Source organism: Echeneis naucrates, chromosome 20 (genome assembly GCF_900963305.1).
Source record: "Echeneis naucrates chromosome 20, fEcheNa1.1, whole genome shotgun sequence".
Taxonomy (NCBI): Eukaryota; Metazoa; Chordata; class Actinopteri; order Carangiformes; family Echeneidae; genus Echeneis; species Echeneis naucrates.
Window position 1 is genome coordinate 7,118,599 of NC_042530.1, and position 18,522 is coordinate 7,137,120.

At 38.8% G+C, this 18,522-nt stretch overlaps 2 protein-coding genes across 6 annotated transcripts; one reads left to right on the forward strand and one right to left on the reverse strand.

Annotated features, from left to right (window-relative positions):
• Nucleotides 1–260: 260 nt before the first annotated feature.
• On the reverse strand, nucleotides 261–13,034 carry nktr (natural killer cell triggering receptor). Of its 5 annotated transcripts, none has more exons than XM_029528846.1 (17): nucleotides 12,904–13,034; nucleotides 11,434–11,512; nucleotides 10,823–10,897; nucleotides 9,577–9,684; nucleotides 9,193–9,237; nucleotides 7,790–7,877; nucleotides 6,923–6,952; nucleotides 6,661–6,806; nucleotides 5,904–6,126; nucleotides 5,630–5,797; nucleotides 5,436–5,523; nucleotides 4,845–4,993; nucleotides 1,998–4,742; nucleotides 1,722–1,802; nucleotides 1,398–1,454; nucleotides 1,191–1,292; nucleotides 261–948 (listed from the first exon to the last, which is right to left on the reverse strand). In XM_029528846.1, the coding sequence occupies exons 2-17, from the start codon at nucleotides 11,489–11,491 to the stop codon at nucleotides 879–881; spliced, it is 4,233 nt and encodes a 1,410-aa protein (XP_029384706.1). In that variant the 5' UTR covers nucleotides 11,492–11,512; nucleotides 12,904–13,034; the 3' UTR covers nucleotides 261–878. The 5 variants fall into 5 exon arrangements, with proteins under 5 accessions (XP_029384706.1, XP_029384705.1, XP_029384707.1 ...); XM_029528845.1 differs by having other exon boundaries at nucleotides 1,998–4,766; XM_029528847.1 differs by lacking the exons at nucleotides 10,823–10,897; nucleotides 11,434–11,512; nucleotides 12,904–13,034 and adding an exon at nucleotides 8,886–8,909 and having other exon boundaries at nucleotides 1,998–4,766; nucleotides 9,577–9,649.
• A 50-nt stretch (nucleotides 13,035–13,084) lies between these two features.
• sec22c (SEC22 homolog C, vesicle trafficking protein) lies at nucleotides 13,085–18,233 on the forward strand. The gene is made up of 7 exons (XM_029529226.1): nucleotides 13,085–13,333; nucleotides 14,083–14,294; nucleotides 14,481–14,644; nucleotides 14,788–14,967; nucleotides 15,134–15,252; nucleotides 15,463–15,528; nucleotides 15,622–18,233. The coding sequence occupies exons 2-7, from the start codon at nucleotides 14,113–14,115 to the stop codon at nucleotides 15,820–15,822; spliced, it is 912 nt and encodes a 303-aa protein (XP_029385086.1). The 5' UTR covers nucleotides 13,085–13,333; nucleotides 14,083–14,112; the 3' UTR covers nucleotides 15,823–18,233.
• Nucleotides 18,234–18,522: the final 289 nt, after the last annotated feature.

Here is an 18,522-nt window from a genome sequence, read left to right on the forward strand (position 1 = left end):
GTGAAATTATATTCATGAATTAATCTGATTCTTCCAATTACATGACATTAATAGAAAAATTAAAGTTGATCCTTTAATCAGGAAACTCCAATCCCCAGTCTATGCAGGGAATGGACCAAGGACGAAGACCCGAGCCTGCAGTGTACCGGGCTGGTCTGCCAAGCGCACGCACACACACGCACACAAATATGCAGATGTTGCAGTTCTGAATTGAAGTAAAGATGGCGCCATTGTAAAGGCATAATTACTTGAAGTACATATACAGTGACTGGTATTTATTAAGCATAAACATTCACAAGTATATATATATAAAAAACCCAAAACAAATATCAGATATACATTAGTTTTAGTAAAGTTTGTCAGTCATAATACAGTAATAAAACAAATCTAACATACAGAAATTACAACTTCAAACAGCGACCAGTCCTACTCACCCTAAACTTAAGGCAAACCTCATCTCTCACAATCACCAACCGTTCAGACACGTTACAGCTGAAAGGGTTAGACACTTAAAATATATCTTCACTCTTCAGTGTATAAAAATCTGAAGTAGAAAAGGAATACACAAGAATACTATGTAAATATTTACAGTTTTCATACTATTGCATTTTTATATTGTTGTTCTAAGCTGTCAGTCCCTCAAACAAACTTTGGCCTTGGTGTAAGCTTGTAAAGTGGTATATTTATTTAATTTCATTCACATTCATTTCAGAAAGAGACCAGGACATCAGCGTATGCACAGAGGATAAACACTACAATATTAAACTAGCAACTCTTTCATGTAGAGGCTTATTTGCTGGTCTCTAATTGCCATTGTTTGTGCACAGTATCCAGACTTTGGGTTCCCCCTCTGCAGAAGCCAACAACCTGCATGAAGCTCAACTGTACCGACTGCTGCGACTGTGGCTTCTGTGCCTGGAGGAACTGCGACTGGAGGAGCGGTATGACCTGCAGAGGATAATATGATTTAAAGTGTAAACACAGAAGAGATGAATTGACTGTACAGCAGATTTATGGATGAAAACCCACAAAGTGAGAACTGTAACTGGTTCTATACTGCAGAAAACCAGGACTGAATTAATACGTCTTAGCATTAGATCACAATGAACTGCAGAAAAGGCAGAGGGTACAAAAGATGAATTGAATGCTGCCATCTGCTTGATATCTGTCAGGGTTCAACTTTGTCTTACCGGGATCGGCGGTCTGAGCTCCTGTAGCTGTCACTTCGTCTGCGGCCTCGCCTCCTGCTCACACTTCGACTCCGGCTGGAATAACTGTCATAGGTGTCTGACCTGCGTTGACATACGCCAGCAGAAGAAATGTTGCTGTAATATCTAGATAACAGTGTGAATTAACACAGCTGTGTTTCGTAGATTACATTGAGGAGACTCACAGACCTGGACCTCCGATGATGATATGAACGACTTCTGGAATGACTTCTACTGTAGGTCCGACTGATGAAAAGAGGAAAAAAATGAGGTATGAACACAAATACAAAAAGAAGTTGTGAAAGGCTAAGTGTGTAGATTTTTTAATTGGGATTTCAACTGTTCTTAAGCATTTGCATGGCAACAATTTTAAATGGAGAGCAAGATACAAAAACACCAGCAGCTCCAAGGTTTTTTATCTACATTTATGACCCTTGAAACACCCTGAAAACACTCATATTGGAATCCATTAGTTGTCACAAAAGATTATTGAATCAGTCCTTCAGGGTGTACCTGTGACTCCTGTAACTCCGGTATGTACTGCTACGCGAGCTGCGTCCTCTTCTGTGTCTCCTCCGACTCCTGCTACGACTCCTAAAAGAAGACGTCTTTTAATTATAGGTTTGCAAGAAGGTTCTGGGTTCAAACCTGCCCCTGTGTGGAATTTGCATGATCTTCCTCTGGGTACTCACTGCGATCTTGAGCTACATGTATATTTAAGAAGCCTCTCGAGTATTTAGAAATATGTACAGATGATGTCCTTATGCCATATTCTTTGTTTTCACTGACCTTGATGAGTAGCTGGAGCTGCGGGACCTACTCCTGGACCTGCTGTAGGAACGTGACCACCCTCTGGAGTGAGACCGATGACTGGACACTGAGCGAGACTTCCTGGGTACGGACTTGGACTTCTTCGGAGACCGTGTGCGTGATGTTCCTCTGGTCTTCGCCACGGAGGGAGATCGTTCTTCACTGGAGCTCTCCTGGTTCCTCGGCCTCTGATTGAGCCGTGCAGTCTTTCGTACCTCGTCAAACAGCGATCCTGGTCTGACCCGGCTTTTACTTTTTATCTCCATTCGTACTCCTTGTGCATTGGGGTTCTGGTTCTCCTGAATTTGAATGTTTTTCGCAGTGGCAGGTGTCACATTCACATTTTGTATAGCTGGCATTCCTTTTAAAGGTCTCCATTTAAAATTAATTACAGTGCCGGTAGGTTTGCCAGTGGCTGCTTCATCTTTCAGTCCAGCAGTTGCTGTCATGGAGTTAACAGCAGACTGTTCTTTGCTGTGAGGTAAATCACTATCTTTTCTTGTCATATCTGAGGACTTTGAGGTAGAATTCAGGGTTAATTCAGAGGCGCTATGAAACGAATCGTATGTAACTGAAGGTTCAACGATTCCAGCATCGTGCTCTGGGGTACAAATGTCCATGTCGTCCACTGACTCTTGCTCTTTGACACTGAGTATATTTGCATTATCATCACTATTAGCACCATTCCTGGTGGATGACTGATGAGCTTCAGCTTGTTTTGTGTTCTTTTGAAGACATTCTTTTGTTTTCTGTTGCCCCCTGTTGTCTCCTCTGCTCTGATTTGTGTTCAAAGAGGCATCTGCATTTGTACCATCAACATCCGGCCTTTCTAAAACAACGTTACCAGGACTGTGCTTCTCCTTTTTGGATTCATCTTCATCTTCCTCCTCTCCAAACTCCAAAGGTGGCTGCCAGTGAAAAGTCTCTTTTGGCTTCTGATGTTTTCTCTTAGATCTCTTTCCTTTGTCCTTACTGTGATGTGAGCCAGTTTTGTTCCCACTCCTCCTCTTATGTTTATGTTTTCGTTTGGTTTTCTTCTTGGCCCTGTGCTTCTCGGGCTCAGTGGCCTTCTCAGGACTTTCATCTGATGGACTAGACACAGCACCAGTGACCTTATCTGTAAAATCAATCACTGCTTCTGACATATTTTGGGAAGTATCATATTCTGATTCTGAACTCGCCTCCCCTTCCTCCTTCTCAGATATGGCTAATGCCTTGGTGGCCACATTTTCAGAATCGCTTTCTGAATTCCATCCAGTAAGAGCGGAAAACTTTTTATCAAGCAATTCACTGGACCTAACTGTTTGTTTCTGCCTTTTTGTTGGCACCTTGCTGCTGCTTTGGCTCACTTTATCACTGTCACTATCCCATTCAGACCTGTTCCTAAAGCTCTCTACTGGCACAGAGCTGCAATGTTTTGTCTCTTGATCTTGGGAGGTGCTTTTCTCTTTTATTTTCTCCGAAGAGCCACTTCTCCTTGAGATGCTGACATCAGGACTATGCTCAGTATTCTCTGATCCTGAATGAGCGTCTTGTTCACTGGTGAGTGAAATGTACTTATCAAGATTTTTTATCCTCTTCAGAGAAGTGTAATACTCTTTCCATTCCTTGTCTAGTGACTTGGTCTTGTTCTTATTTGTTTTTTGTGAGTTTTCAGAGTCTGATCTGCTGTCAGAGGATGAACTGCTTTGATACTGAGGAGGGGATCTGGACCTGGACCTAGACCTGGACCTAGACCTGGACCTAGACCTGGACCTAGACCTGGACCTAGACCTGGACCTACTGTAACTTCTACTCCGCGAGCAACTGTATGATCGAGTGTAGGACTTGCTCCTGGAGGACCTGCTGTGTGAGTGGCCTGAAGGTTTTGTTGCTTTGTCACTTTCAGAGTCTCCTGGCAGAGATTTTCCAGTTACTGAAGTCTGAGATTTCTCTGTAACCCTATCAACTGTGTGTCCCGTGGAGGAGAGAGGATTGTGAGCCACTTTAGCTTTAATTTCCTGAATATGAATGTAGGAGGGCTTCCAGGGCTTTTGTCCAGGCTTCCAGCGTGACGGAGGAGGACTGTCGCTCAGTGGGATTACAGGTACACTTTCTGGAGTGGGAACAGGAGGAGGTCTGGGTATAGGTGTCACTTTGCTCTCAGGAAGCTTGTCTGTCACATGGATTATATCTGGTTTTGTCTTATTGGCTTTTCTCTTTCTTGGGGATCTAGATAAACTCCTCTTTCTGTATGGTGATACAGACTTTGATCTATATCTGGATCTGGATCTTGACCTTGACCTGGAATAATACGAAGATCTGGACATGGACCGGCTTCGAGATCTAATCAGGCTTCTAGATCTTGAATAAAACCTCCCTCGTGATCTGGATCGACTTGATGAATTGGATCTAGAATAGGATCTTGAGTCTCTAAAAGAGAGCGAGGACTGCCTCCTTCCAGTTGACAAATGGTGATGACTTGAGGATGACCGGGACAGAGAACGGGATCTTCTGGACTTTTTTTCTGAAGACACTGACCTCTCACCCTCTGACAGCAAAGCCACTTGATGTTTGTTTTTGGAGCTCTTCTTCTTGCTGTGTTTTTGTTTTTTTGCCTTCTTCTTATGTTTGCCTTTCTTTTTGTCTTTCTTCTGTTGGCGGTGTAGGCTGGATCTCTCAGAGTCGTGGTCTGAAGAGTGATCTGGTGATCGGGACCATGCAGAATCGCTTCTGTAATCCCATCTGCTTGAGGAATGGTCATTCAATCTGTTAAGTCAAAAGATGCATGAAGAAAAATAAAGACAAATATATTTAAAGCTACCGAGAAAAATAAGAAGTCATTACTTGTCTCCTTTGCTCCATCTCTCCATGCTTGGTGGTTGATAAACTTTGGTTCTCTTCATTTCTTCTTTCCAGTGAGGTGGTGTTTCACTGCTAGCACGTTCTTCCAAAGATGCAGAGCGTGATTTAGATCTTGTGGGTGTGTGATATCTCTGCAGAAAGGGTCAAAATAAATAATATAAATATTTAGTTCTTCATTTAGAGGTTGTGTTTCAATAGTATTTGGCAGAGGCGATTCAGCTGTGATAATAAAATGATTCCAGGATGCAGATTTTCAAATATTTGTGAGGCCAAAATGAATAAAGAGTCACTGTGGTCACTGGCATTAGACATATAGATCGATTATTTACAGAAGTGGTTCCCTAACCTTCAGATTTTACATATGATGAAAAAATTTACATTTCTTTTGAGCAATCCACATGAACAAAGATTAGAAGGAAGTCTGTATGAGTATGCTACAGAAATACTTATTTTCTCATTCATAACTAGCCCTTACGATTTATCTTGAGATTCTATACAGATACAGGAAAATACTAAAAAACAAACACAATATGTGAACAGGAAAATCTCAGGTCTTGGTTGAAATTGGCTTACTATTGTTCCTCTGCCTTTGATCTTCCTCCCAGATTTAGACACTGCTGGTTTCTGGTCAAGTGAAATGGATGGCTCTTCTTTCTCAACTCTGAAAAGATCAAATTTCAAGGTAGCACTTAGTGTGTAAACTATTTAAAGTGCAAGACAACTGGTTCTCCTGAAATGCTCTATTAATAAAGTCCAACTTGACTGACATCTCTGTTTTGTCCTCCTGTGATGGCATGTCCCGGCGCAGCAGGAAGCGGTTCTCAGGAACGGGTGGGATTTCTTCTGGTCGGACGACAGGTTTCTCTCTCTTCCCACCGTACTCTTTCTCTCCTTCTGTTTCATTCTCTCCCTCGACTATCTGTCTTTCCACAGAGCTGTCAGAGTGATAAAAACACAACATAATGAAAAACAGTTTTTTGTTATCCAAAGAAATAATGTCAGTCTCTAATGTCAGCAAAGGTATTTATACATATATATTACCTTTGCTTGTAAGGCTGAACATCAATGTTCTTCTCCCTCTTTGATTCCCGCCTCCTCTTTTTTGATCGTTTAGACTTTGCATGTCTCTTGTGCTTGTGATGTTTGTGCTTTTCATCACAGTCACTTTCAGAATCCACCGAAGAGGAGAACTGAGAGGATGAATCATGGGTGCTGAGGGACGAGTTGGCAGAATGGGAGGTTCGTTTCCTCTTGCCTTCAAGTACTTAAATAAGAAACAGTATGAAGGTTATTGTATCGAACATATGATGTTTTCAGAAATACACCAATAAAGTAAAGGATGAAGAGGATTTAAAATGCCAGAAGTTGTTTTCAGGGTGGTGGAACGCTACAACAACGGCTTTGTTTGATTATTCTCAGTATGTTGAAAGCAAGCATAGCAGAGTCAGACGGGCAGATGCCAACTGAACTCCACAGAGATCACCTCACTGATCTCCATTAACAGAAGATCAGGTTCCATGCCCCGTATTAATGCCACTGGGGAGGGATGGCGGCCTTGGCATACAAATGCCAACAGCTAACAGAATGAACACATCATATGACCCAGTTACAACCACAACACACAATATTCAACAAAATGAAGTTGAGATTTTATCTTTTGTACAGATCACTAGAGAGTAAATGGCATGTATTTCCATCTTTTAAATTAAGAACGAACACTTCAGATTTGTATCTTTAGTAGAAACCAATGAGGTTCATGATGAGTAAGTAAAGATCAGTAACTGAAGCGAGAACTAACCATCATTTGCAGACTTGGTGATCAGCTGGCCACAGTCCACCACTCTCACATCAGCATAGGGTCTGCTGGCTGAGTCTGTCTTCAGTCCTTCAATCTTTTTTATCACTTCGAAGCCAGAGATGACAAGACCAAACACGACATGGACTCTATATAGAAACGATTTACAGTCTCATATTAATTAGACTAGATACACTTTTGCATTTTTCAGCTTTTCGCTGTGTATGGGGTCCTGTATGAGCCCATATGAAAAGTTTTGTTTTACCCATCCAGATGTGGCGCCATCTTGGTTGTGCTGTTTGTGGAAAATCCAGAAATCCATGGAAGATCAACCAAGGGTAAAGGTGGACCATGAAAAAAAGAAAGAAAGAATGAATGGAATAAGAATAAACAAGCGATTTTAACAACGCGTGGACGCTACTGTACCATTTGAAAAAAAAAAAAAAAAAAGATTGTAGAACCACCTTTTATTCAATTATATTTGATTTTCAAATTAATTTATGAAATACTACGGTTAAAAACAGCCACAAACAGGCAGGTTTACAGTCAATAGAGTTTGGCCAACTACATAGTAATATCTGAAACATCCAAAAACAGACTGGAGCCATTTACACCATTTTGATATTTGGTTTTAATTCATGGAGGAAGTTTCGAATTTATAGAGACCTCCTGATTTGGTGATTGGGAATTTTGTAAATCCAAAAAACAATAGTTAACTCAAACCAAGTGTATTTAATTTTGTAAGTTGTTCAAAATAAACACTGAACTCTGCAGAATGTTTGCAAATATAAACAACTGAATGATACATATATTCAGGAGAGAGAGAAACACAGCCTTGGAGACACATTACCTTGGAAGAGCAGGATGCTAGAGTTTCTGTAAATTTTACACAAAAACGGCAAGAGAAAAAATGTAACACATTTGTAGGTAAAAAAAGAATGAATCTATGTTTCTCTGCACTTTGAATTCTAACTGAACACAGAGAGGGGATTGTTCACGGTCACACTTACTGACAATGTCTATTCTACAAAACAAAAGGGACAGAAAGCAAAAACAAAACTGCACAAAAAAGACACTGAATTAATGGGATAGTTACTTAAGTTGCAGAGAGAATTGTTTTCGTGATGCTCACATAAAAAACTGTGAACCGTTGGTGTCCTTCCCACGATTGGCCATCGACAACAGGAAAGCTCTGTCATGTTTGAGAGTGAAGTTCTCATCTGTTGGGAGCAGAGAAAGAAGGATCGAAGTCTCAGAGTGGGCTCTCTAACGTTTTGACATATTCAGGGATGTAAAGGGTAAGAAAATCAACCCTAATCATCAATCATTAATAATCAAACCTCACTGATTAACCTTTCCATAGAGTCAGCTGTTTCATAAAACCTTTCAGTCAGACAGACTTTATTTCCAGTCCTTTACCAAGCGACTAAAGCCAGACCGTTTACACTAGCAACTATAAATCACCTACATTTTAAATCATTCTGACAACCACCACAAAAAATATTGACTGCAATGCATGTGCTTCTGGTGGCAAATCATTGAAACCCGAGGCTTGCTTGAGACAGATTGTCCCTCCAACCTTGTTAGCAAGGCCACATCGAAACATAGGTAGGAGAGAAAACGATCAATAAGAAAACAGGCAGTAATATAAAATACCAACAGAGAGGGAAATAAATGCTCACTATGAATAATTATCTATGTAAGGAAAATTTGTAGTCTCTAAGAGATGATTTCTGAAAAATCTTCCATTATGATGAACAACAATTCAATGGACTAAAATATGAGCTAAACACATCTTGAAATTAGATTGACCACATTGAGATGAAGTGATTTTAATCAAGCCACTGAAACATCATCAATAGTGCCAAAAATGAATTCTAATTTGCAAAATATTTAGTCCTAATATTGTTAATCTTAACTACATACATATATTTTACACATTAAGGTGAATGATCTTTATTATGGCTCTCCCACTGTATTGAACAAAGAAGCTGACCCTATGAAGCTGACATGCTGAGGACCCTGTAGCTATAAATAACACATATATAACATAAAAAGTGACTGAGCAGACAGAGGCTTTGAGGTTTTATTAGGGAATCTGTGTGAATGGCAAATTCAGTGCAAATTTGCATCCGTGCCTCTGCACACATACCCTTTTTTTAACTGACTTAGAAAGGTGGTGGGGTACAATGTTGACATAGTGTTACAGAGCTGTGTACATCTCTTACCTTCTCATTTTGCAAAAGACCACTCTATAAATAAAAGAATATGTTGAAAATTTTAGGCAGGAAGATTGTAGTTTTCAATAAAGAGAATGTCTACTCTCCATGCTGATTTGATAAAGCCTGCTATTGTAACTAAATAGAAGACAGCACTATACAATGAAAAGAGAAGGTGAACGGAGTCATACATAGAAAATTCACAAGAAACCTGTTTATGACAATAGGCACATGCAATGTTACGCTCATGCAAATACTTAGAGGAACATTTATCAGGAATATAAGCTGCTCGTGAATAATTTCAAGTTCTCATTACCTTCAAAGTAGCCACCATATATGGATTCTCCTCCTCTTCCATTTCCTACAGAGATTGAAAAAATAAAATGATTTAAGTCTAACTTGTTACAGCTAAGTCAGGCTAAATGTACAGACAATTTACCAGACAAGATAAACCTTTTGGGAAAAAAAATTGTCTTTTGGATTTCTTCTTCAATGTATTGATTTATTTAATTTTTTTGCTGACCCCTGCCCACATGGTATAAAAGTATAGAAAGCAGTACACTTCTTGAAAAACAATGTCAATCATCTCAAAAGAAAATAATTAGCTGGATTTTTTCCATTGTCAAACCTATATTTCAGTTTTACTATCCGAATTGATTCAAAGGAATCAAACTTACCCTAACATTAGATTAGACATTACCTTCTGTGAAGTCACCTCCCTGGATCATGAAGTTCTTTACAACTCTGTGGAATGTGGAGCCTTTGTAGCACAACTTTTTCCCAGTGATTTTGCCTGTTCCCTTTCCACCTACAAATAGATGTACGTTAACTGAGCTCTAAAAAACAAACAAACAAAAAAACACAGTATAACAGGCATCCTACTGTGCAGACTGTTTTGTGTATGCTGTTAAGAAATGTTGGTTGTGAATATTGTTGCATGGGGTTCATTCTAAAGAAGAGAATGAAACCACAGTTGGGGCAGGGGGTTTCAATAAACAGGATGCCTTTGTTTGGGCATCTTGTTGTTAATACTCCAATGCAGGACGACAAGAAATTTTCCACTGGGCTGATGCCGGCAGGGGACCAAACACTGGCCTAAAGCTATTACACTGTGGATTTTCTTTTTCCACTGGGGTAAAAGGAGATACAAAGGCAGGGATTTAATTATATGCTTTGAACTGCTTGTTGCTGGCTTCAGCAGACAGAGGGCTGGCTAATCACCTTGTATTTTGCTTCAGTGGCCTCAGCATTGTGTCAAAAGTTTGGTTACCTGAGTTAGTAAAGCGCCTACGTACTAGAGGCTTTGAAATTAGTCACAGTTACATGCCAGGCCGATTCTTCTATTTTATTGCATTGAGTTGTCTGTGTGTAAATGCATTTTCAGGTAAAGAAACAGGGTAACCGGCCATCTCACGTATCTGCCCTTGCCAGCATCACATTCCTGTCAACCAGGTGGGATGAAAAACTAGAGGAAGGATTGATTCACCCTCTAGTTGAAGATTTATTGTCATCTCTACTACAGTATAATGTGTTCTGCTCAGTGGAAGGAAATATCTAGGGAGAGACTATGATCCCTCAACCCATCAAGCAAGTCAATCTGTCTGTGGATCATTTATACTACAGCTATTCTTCTTTTCCCATGATATTAAATGGCCAGAAAGGTGTGGAGTGTGGCACTGTACTTTTTTTTTTTTTTTACCATTATCGATTCATTTCCTAATCATGGTGATAATTTAATGGAAAACAAATGAGGAATGATATTAGAGTCACATTCATATTTTAGTGTTAGATATATTTTATTTTATATTAGTACTTATACTTTGTTGATATATTTCATACTTTCCTACTTTTTAAGACTTTTTGAATGGGTGCAACTATAACGAAAAGCATTTTCCCCCTTGGGGATCAATAAAGTATTTCTGATTCTGAATGAACATTATACTCACCAGTGCATAAAGAGAGAAAATTTTTGCTTGTCTTGGGACAAATATCGGAAAAAAGTTGGAAAACAATGCGCCCAACTACAAGACACAAAAAGGAGAACATCAGCAAAAAATAAACAAACAAACAGACAAAAAACAGCAACTAAATAAATAAATAAAGAGGTAAAATAAAATAAATCCCTCCTGCCTGCAGTACAAAAAAAAAACAAAAACTCCAATATGAAGCATTCTTAATATTAATTGCGATACAGAAAACAAATAATTGAAAATGGGTGAAAATCTTTACCAGACAAAAGGTACAATTAATAAGCAGATATACTGGATACATTTAACTGGCTTCCCATGCAGAATAACTAAAACTGTGTGCAAAGCTCTGAATTTTACCAACAGCTAGGGACAAATCTAGATATTCATGGTCGCATTAAGCCACTCCACACTTTCAGTGTACCGATATCCCTATTACTTTGTTAAACAATATGAATTTTAATCAAAAGATCCAAGAACAGTCTTCTATTGATGCATCACTTCAAAAAAGTTAACAGATCAGATACTTAAATGAGGCCAGGCTGTTTACACAAGACTAATTCTAACACAGCGACATGAAATTCTCTTACCTGGCTCCCGGTTGAGCTCCACATCAAAGTAACACTGAGGGTGATCTTTCACCCCCATTGTGATCAAAGTTAGAGTGACCTAAAAGGTAGAAAAAGAAATGCCAAGCAGTAAAAAAAATAAGTCAGAACTCTACTAAAGAAGCACTGAAGGCCTCGCTTGGCTCTCCTTTTTTATCTTTTAGTTTAAGTCCAGGAATTAAAATGTACTGAGTGGCTGTGTTGTTAAACAAAACAATGACAAACTAAAAGACAGGGAGAGAGGACAGAAAATGAAATGGGAGGAGAGAGCAATGGGAGGCAGAGGGGGAGGGGGAGAGGGAAGTCTATAAGGAAATGTCCTAGCAATGCAAATGCAAGCAAACCACAACACAACCGCCTCGCTGTGCACCTCTACTTTCTGCTATCTTTTTGGATCACTGTATGATAGTTTCCGGACTTTGGATCTTTAGTGTCTAAGTTATGTTTTCAAAAACTTGCTTGTACTAGTGTTTCTTACCATTATTAAAATTTTAAGCGGAATTGCACAGTGCTTACAGTTTCTGCACAAATGTTTCACTATAATCTTTGATTCTGGCTAATGTATATGGAAACATTTGGTGTGTGAAAAGTTCATGTGGGTGCTCCACATGCTAACGGTGGGTGATATAAATGTAGGGAATTTAGAGCGTCTCAACAATTTGCCAGCAAAGACGAGGTGTCAACTGATTTGTTTTCCAAGTAAATGAGTGAAGAATAGCTAAAGCAGTTTGAAAGGCCTTTCTGCAGTTAATAATAGAAAACTAAACAATGACTGTAACTGCATTACAAAGTGGTCACACATCTGACCAATAAATACTGCAGGTGGTAAAACAGCGTCAGTAGCTTATGAGCCACTGAAGGACGGGGATTTATTGTGTTTATAGCCAAACTAATATCATGTTACAAACCCTCCGTGAATGAACTTTGATGTAGTGAAACTGACGGTCTGTTTGAAAACCCCTCCCTCTGACAACAGAGAGACAAATGTGGCACAAAGCATGCCAAGCACGCCAGCTAACAACATGAAGAATTACTTATAAGCTATCACAACATGGATGTCTTGAAAAAAGCGTGAGTGTCGGCTCACAACAGAAACTGCTCCGATATTAGCACAGCAGCCTCCACAGCTACTGCTTACATAACGTTAGCTGCCAGTGTGGCACGCATTTCACTCGTGGCTCAATTTTTATTTTGACAAAAATTATCTAATATTAAATAAAGTCGCCCTGCACTGAGATTAGGGGGGAAATCACAAAGGGGGAAACATCCACTTGCTACAATGCTAACGACAGTAACGTTAACGCAAACGCTTCCAAAATGGTTGCGCTAACCGGCTAACGGCTAGCTGGAGTTAGCCGACTTCGATTTCCTTCAACTGTATCTACCGTTTACATTAAATGGCGACGAGAATTACAGTACATGTAATCCAACGTTGTTGAGGACAAAACTAACCTCTGCACAGTAGCTAGCTGTCCGGTCCGCTAGTCACTGACGGCCAACAATAACGAGCTAACTTCACTTTTTAGTGAAGGTGGTTGGTGAGCTGGAGGATAATAACACATTCGCTTCCACGCCGCTGCCCAGAGATTTGTCCTTCTCGGCTTCCGTAGAAGATTTGTTGTTTTGTTTTAGCAGGAAGCAGATTTCAAGTTAGCTCGCAGGCTAACATTTCTACTACTTTTTACGTGAATGTTATAACCAGTAGATGAATTTCCCCAAATTAGTCGCCGGTAATAGAAAGTGAGTGATAAGGCTCGTAAGGCGCATCTGAAGCAGGAGCTGGCTACCTTGCTGCTAATGTAATTTGTCTGATAAGATGCTATTGTTAGCTGAGTTCCATTAGCTAAGTAAACAGGTGCAGCATGAAACCAATGACAATGAGGTAAGGTGTAACAAAACGTTACAGCAAATATATTATTCACCTTTGATCGGGTTTTAAAGGAGATTTTACATCTCAGAATGAACAATTTTCAAATCTACGCAGTGACAAGTGTGCAGGGTACCACAGCTAAAAAGTAATGCAATGTAGAACAGGAACATTACAGCCTTGTAATAAGAGCTGGTGATTTAGCTCTAATGCCACAGATCGAAAGTATTTATGTGCTGTGTTATACAGTGTGTTGATAAAAATGGATAATGCAGCAAAATTAAGCAGCCCAACAAGGCTCCAAAATCACCATCAAGTTAAAGAAGCATCAGTCTGATACAGTTTCAGTTATCCTCCATGAACAGAGGCCATTTTAATAGACCAAAATAGTTTTATATAGTTTTAGAATTTATCTGTATTGGTAGGACATTTAAAATTTAACACAGAACTAAAATAGTCTGTTGATGAATTGTGATCATTTTTATATTGTAAGAATGCACAAGTGGCACAAAATTCTCAATTTTTGCTTTTTAATTCTTTCTTTTGGAATAGTAAACTGAATCTCCTTCGGGTGGTGAGATAAAACAACTTTTGCAGACATCTTTGGCTGTATTGACTCTTTATGGATGTTTCATGTTATTTAATAGACATAGACCAAAGCTAAGCAATTATTTGATAAAATAACAATTGAATTCTGAAATAATGTAGTCACAACCCTTACACATTAACCCTGATGATCTGGTTTCATTCTGTGACCTAATCAGACAGTCTGTTCTTCATGGACCCAGTGGATCATGTCTCTGATCCTCTTCGCCTTTGTGGTTCGGGTCAGGGATGGACTTCCCCTGTCAGCCTCCACAGACTTCGAACACAACCGAGAGCTCCAGGAAAGGAAACAGCAGCTCAGGGCCATCAGCAAGGCACTGGCCCGTTTACCTGACAGAGGGACTGTCAAAGGCCAGGAGCTCAATATATAGTAAGGATTCAGGAATCAAAGCAGCAGCAGAGCATATTGGTAGTGCTCTCTGTAGCTGAACAGAGACACAGTACACATCCTAAAGCAGAACACAGACAAAATGTTGCCATGATCACAGGGGCATACATGGCATGCTGTGTCAGGCTGTTTGTTTACTAAACACCTTTTGTCCTCTCGACTGTTCAGCTTCATCTCTTCAGAGGGTGTATCCTACATGACTGTGTGCCACTGCAGCCTCCCTGTTGCTAAGGCCTTCTGCTTCCTGGAAGACCTGCGCTGGGAGTTCACGGCATGCTTCAATAGCACTGTTGTTGCCTTGGCAGCTAGGCCATATCCATTTTTGGAATTTGGTGAGAAGAGAGATATCGTCACCTAGATTTACTGTTGACATACTAAATGACAAACAAAGCTCATGTCTTTCAGTCATCTACAATTTATTATAACTTGATACACTGTTAAACACAAATATAATTTTCTTACTGCCACTTGATAGACAGCTCCATTCAAAAGCTGAAGCAGCAATATAACCAGAGCGGTGGTCCGGCCCTAGAGGTTACATTGGCAGAGGTCCAGGAGGATCTGAGGATCAAACCACTACAAGTTATTAACTTGGATGATGTGGAACTCACCAATGGCATTGCCAATGGGCACATGGAGCAAAGCTCTGGATCTGGTGAGACTTGAACAGCATAAAATTAGCAATAATCTTACTGCCTGTTACGTGACAAATTGTTGTATTAGTTGTTCCTTCAATTCTCACCTAAATCACAAATAATATTTTTGAAATTCCTTTTACAATTTTACACTGTTCATATGCTCACTTTTTTTTGATCTAACAGCTCAAAACGTAAGACTGGAACCAGTGACTGCACCAGGCATCCTCTCTTTGGTCTTAAATATCATGTGTGCATCTCTGAATGTAATCCGTGGTGTGCACCTCATGGAGTACACATTCCAGGTACACGCTCAGATGTTTCTCACAAAACATATGGAAGCATTGTAACGTGGAAGCAAAACGTTGTTACATGCAAAACCAAATTGTGACTGAACAAAACTGCTAAGATGATTGATCATGTCTGAATTCAGTTTTGAATTTACAAACATCTTCAGTTAAGTGGAAGTTTAATGAAAGATTGTCCATTAATCGAATGTTTTTCTCTCTACGCAGGATGACTATGAAGGTATTTGGAATGTTGTGGCATTTCTTCTTGCATTTGTCTGCTGTGTGTTTCAGGTAAACATAGTTCACATTGGCAACACACAATTGTTGTATCCTCACCAGATTCACACATGAATGAACAAGTGAATGCACTCCCTGTGTCCACAGTGCCACCTATACCTGTTCCACTCATCTCTGAGGAAAATGAAGTCTTTCACTCTGTTGTGCATCATCATCCTATGCAACTTGTACTTGTTTGGCATGAGGAATGTGTGGCAGCTGATCTTCCACATTTCTGTTGCCTCCCTTTCCACCGTCCTCATCCTCGCCCGCAAACTTCAAGACAGAACCAATGACTGTGGGGTCTGAGGCGCATTCTACCCGGCCAGTTTGTGTTGCCAGATTTTAGTGCAGGTGAGAATGACAGGGAAGCAAGGAGTTGATCCACATGATTATGGAGGTTCCTTGCCTTTTAACACAAACAAAGTCCTGAATTTTGTGTCATCAACAAAATGACTCCTGTACTTGCACTTTTTGTACATTATTTTCATGACTGTACTGACTATCCAGTTCTTAAATCAGTAAAATTTTGGATTAACTTTAAACCAACACTGTAAACTGATAGGAACAAACGTTTATGGGTATTTGAAGAACGTTGATTGGTCTCTGCCAGATTTTTCCTGTCTGAAAAGTTTTTAAAGAGGATGAAGTCGTCCTTTTTTTCTTTCTTTCTTTTTTTTTTTTTTTTTGCAGCCAGAGTGGTTGACCAAAGTTTTTCATGTAGTAACCGCAATGCTGTTGAATTCGGCTGGGCTTTGGATTTTGGATTTAAGATGCATTTCTGCTTGCACTTCAGCTCAGTATTACTTTTGATACCCTGGGACATTGATTATGTTTGCATAATAATTTTACAAAGCTAAGTGATGGTTTGTGATTGTAACAGATACAACTACTTTTAAATAGGGGCATGTGAGTGATTAGGACAAAATTAGGTAGCCTAGCTTGTATTGTTGGCCGCGTGATACTTAAACCATTTAGTGTAGTTTGAATAATGACCAGTGAAATTTACATGAAAGGGAAATGCAGCTGTTATTTGTTTTCAATTATTGGATTATTAGGCTATGGGGAAATGAACCTAATTCAAAAGTGTAAAGGTTAATTTACGAGTTGCTTCATGCCTTATCAAGTAACAGTGTATAGTATATTATTTTTGTTTTTTATTGGTATGATTTTATTCACAGATTGACCAGCAAGTGCTCAGCAAGTTCAAATGTAAGGGCTTCGTTAATGACCCCACAGAAAATGCATCTACATGACATGACTGAGGCATGTCATTATTTAAACACACACTCATTTGGTGATTCCGCGAGTGTTGTGTCACATCATCTCCAACTTACACCATTTCGTTTTACAATCAGAACAAATTTCAGATTTGAATATGTTTTTTCTACTGGTCTCTGTTTTGTTATATTTATATTGCGGTTAAGAATATGATGGCACTGATTTAATTGTTTGTTTTTTTTTCTCTTGTCTGCACTATTAAGTTTGGATATTTTTTGAGGAAAATTGTTGAGTATGATTAATGTTTGTAGCTAAAATTATGTTTTTATCCTGATTTCTGTGTCATTTGTTGACTTATATTTTTCGCTTTTTCTTTGGGGTCTATAACACTGCTCCTTATGTGTACTTCCTAAATTGTGGTAAAGATAGAAATTATAGGGTTGTAATTTTGTTAAAACTATAGAAAACAGGACTGTAGTGCTGCTAAAAAACTAGAGTTTAATAGATCCATTTCAATTAAAGGTTTATTTTTTAAAAACATTTTGTGTATTGACCTTCTTATATTCAGTTTTAATAACTAAGCAGTTGTGCTTGGTGTCCATTAAGCAAGGAATTATCAATCTTTGACAAACAAGTAATGCTGTCGATGCAACAGAACCATAAATTCTCTTTCTTATTGAACAGTTTACTCACTTTATCACCGAAGTCATAGGGACGTTTTCAGTAAAACTATCTCCTCCGACAATCCAAATGTCCATGACTAAAATCTACAGATGGTCTAGAAAAGCCACTTGTTGTAAACCTGCTGTTGAAAAAAGTTTATCAAGAGTGAGAAGTCAAAACGTTTTTAGTGGAAGTATAACAAGTATTACTTGCCGTTTACACAATTTTTTTTAATCATAACAATGTGCAGTGCTGAAACTCACAAAATTCATATTCAAATGTTATAATCCTCAACAGCAATTTTATGATAGGTGAATTTGTACTGTTTAACTGCATTAAGTAAAGTTAAAATTGTATTATATGTTATGCGACAAAATGAAATATTTTTGATACGACGTTTCTCTCTATGCTAAAAAAATATAGAATTACTCCAGCTGCAAAGTAAAAATGTTTTTGAGATGAAGGATTAAATCTTGATATTTTAATACTCAACATAATAAATAAATCTAAATAGGGTTTTCAAACATACAGTAGAAATGCACTGAACAACTAAAAGACCAAGCAGCCATCAAGTTTTTTTCTTTTTATCAAAAGTCTTAATTATGGATTGAATATTATTGGTAAATGAGAAAATCGTTTCAAGTCTTGGATGTGTTCTTTTGTTCAAAATTAATCACAGAAAGGGTGTTCAGGTTGAATCAGTGTGTTCTGAGGCTGCAGCCTGTTTAGAAGAATTAAAAGTAATGACATGTTATCATTTATTGTGTCGGCCAAAAACTGCTGATTACAAGTTTTTACTGTTTCTTTCTGTGGTAAAACTTACGTGTCGTTAATAAACTGGGTCTTTTTATCCATCTGCAAATGTTTCATTTTCTCTGTGCACCTTATCAACAATATGCATATAAGAAAAATTTACTTCCAACATTTGATGCTGGAAGAAATACAAGGTGAAAACCTTCTACGCAATTGTTTTGATAAAAATAAATTCAAATATAAATCAGCTGTATTCTTTCAGTACTACACCAGATGGGGCTCTTTCACCATTTGAAAAGCTTAAAGTTCACATCAGTTCATGCTCCTCCTATTCACATTGTTGCCTGTCTGGTTAGTTTAATATCTATAATA

Coding starts and splice junctions, on each gene's coding strand:
- nktr (XM_029528845.1), bottom strand. CDS start 11,491: ATGGGGGTGAAAGATCACCCTCAGTGTTACTTTGATGTGGAGCTCAAC. Junction 4,767..4,844: donor AGATGGAGCAAAGGAGACAA/GTAATGACTTCT, acceptor TTGACTTAACAG/ATTGAATGACCATTCCTCAA. Junction 1,455..1,721: donor CGGAGTTACAGGAGTCACAG/GTACACCCTGAA, acceptor TCTTTTCATCAG/TCGGACCTACAGTAGAAGTC.
- sec22c (XM_029529226.1), top strand. CDS start 14,113: ATGTCTCTGATCCTCTTCGCCTTTGTGGTTCGGGTCAGGGATGGACTT. Junction 14,645..14,787: donor ATATCCATTTTTGGAATTTG/GTGAGAAGAGAG, acceptor GCCACTTGATAG/ACAGCTCCATTCAAAAGCTG. Junction 15,529..15,621: donor TTGTCTGCTGTGTGTTTCAG/GTAAACATAGTT, acceptor CTGTGTCCACAG/TGCCACCTATACCTGTTCCA.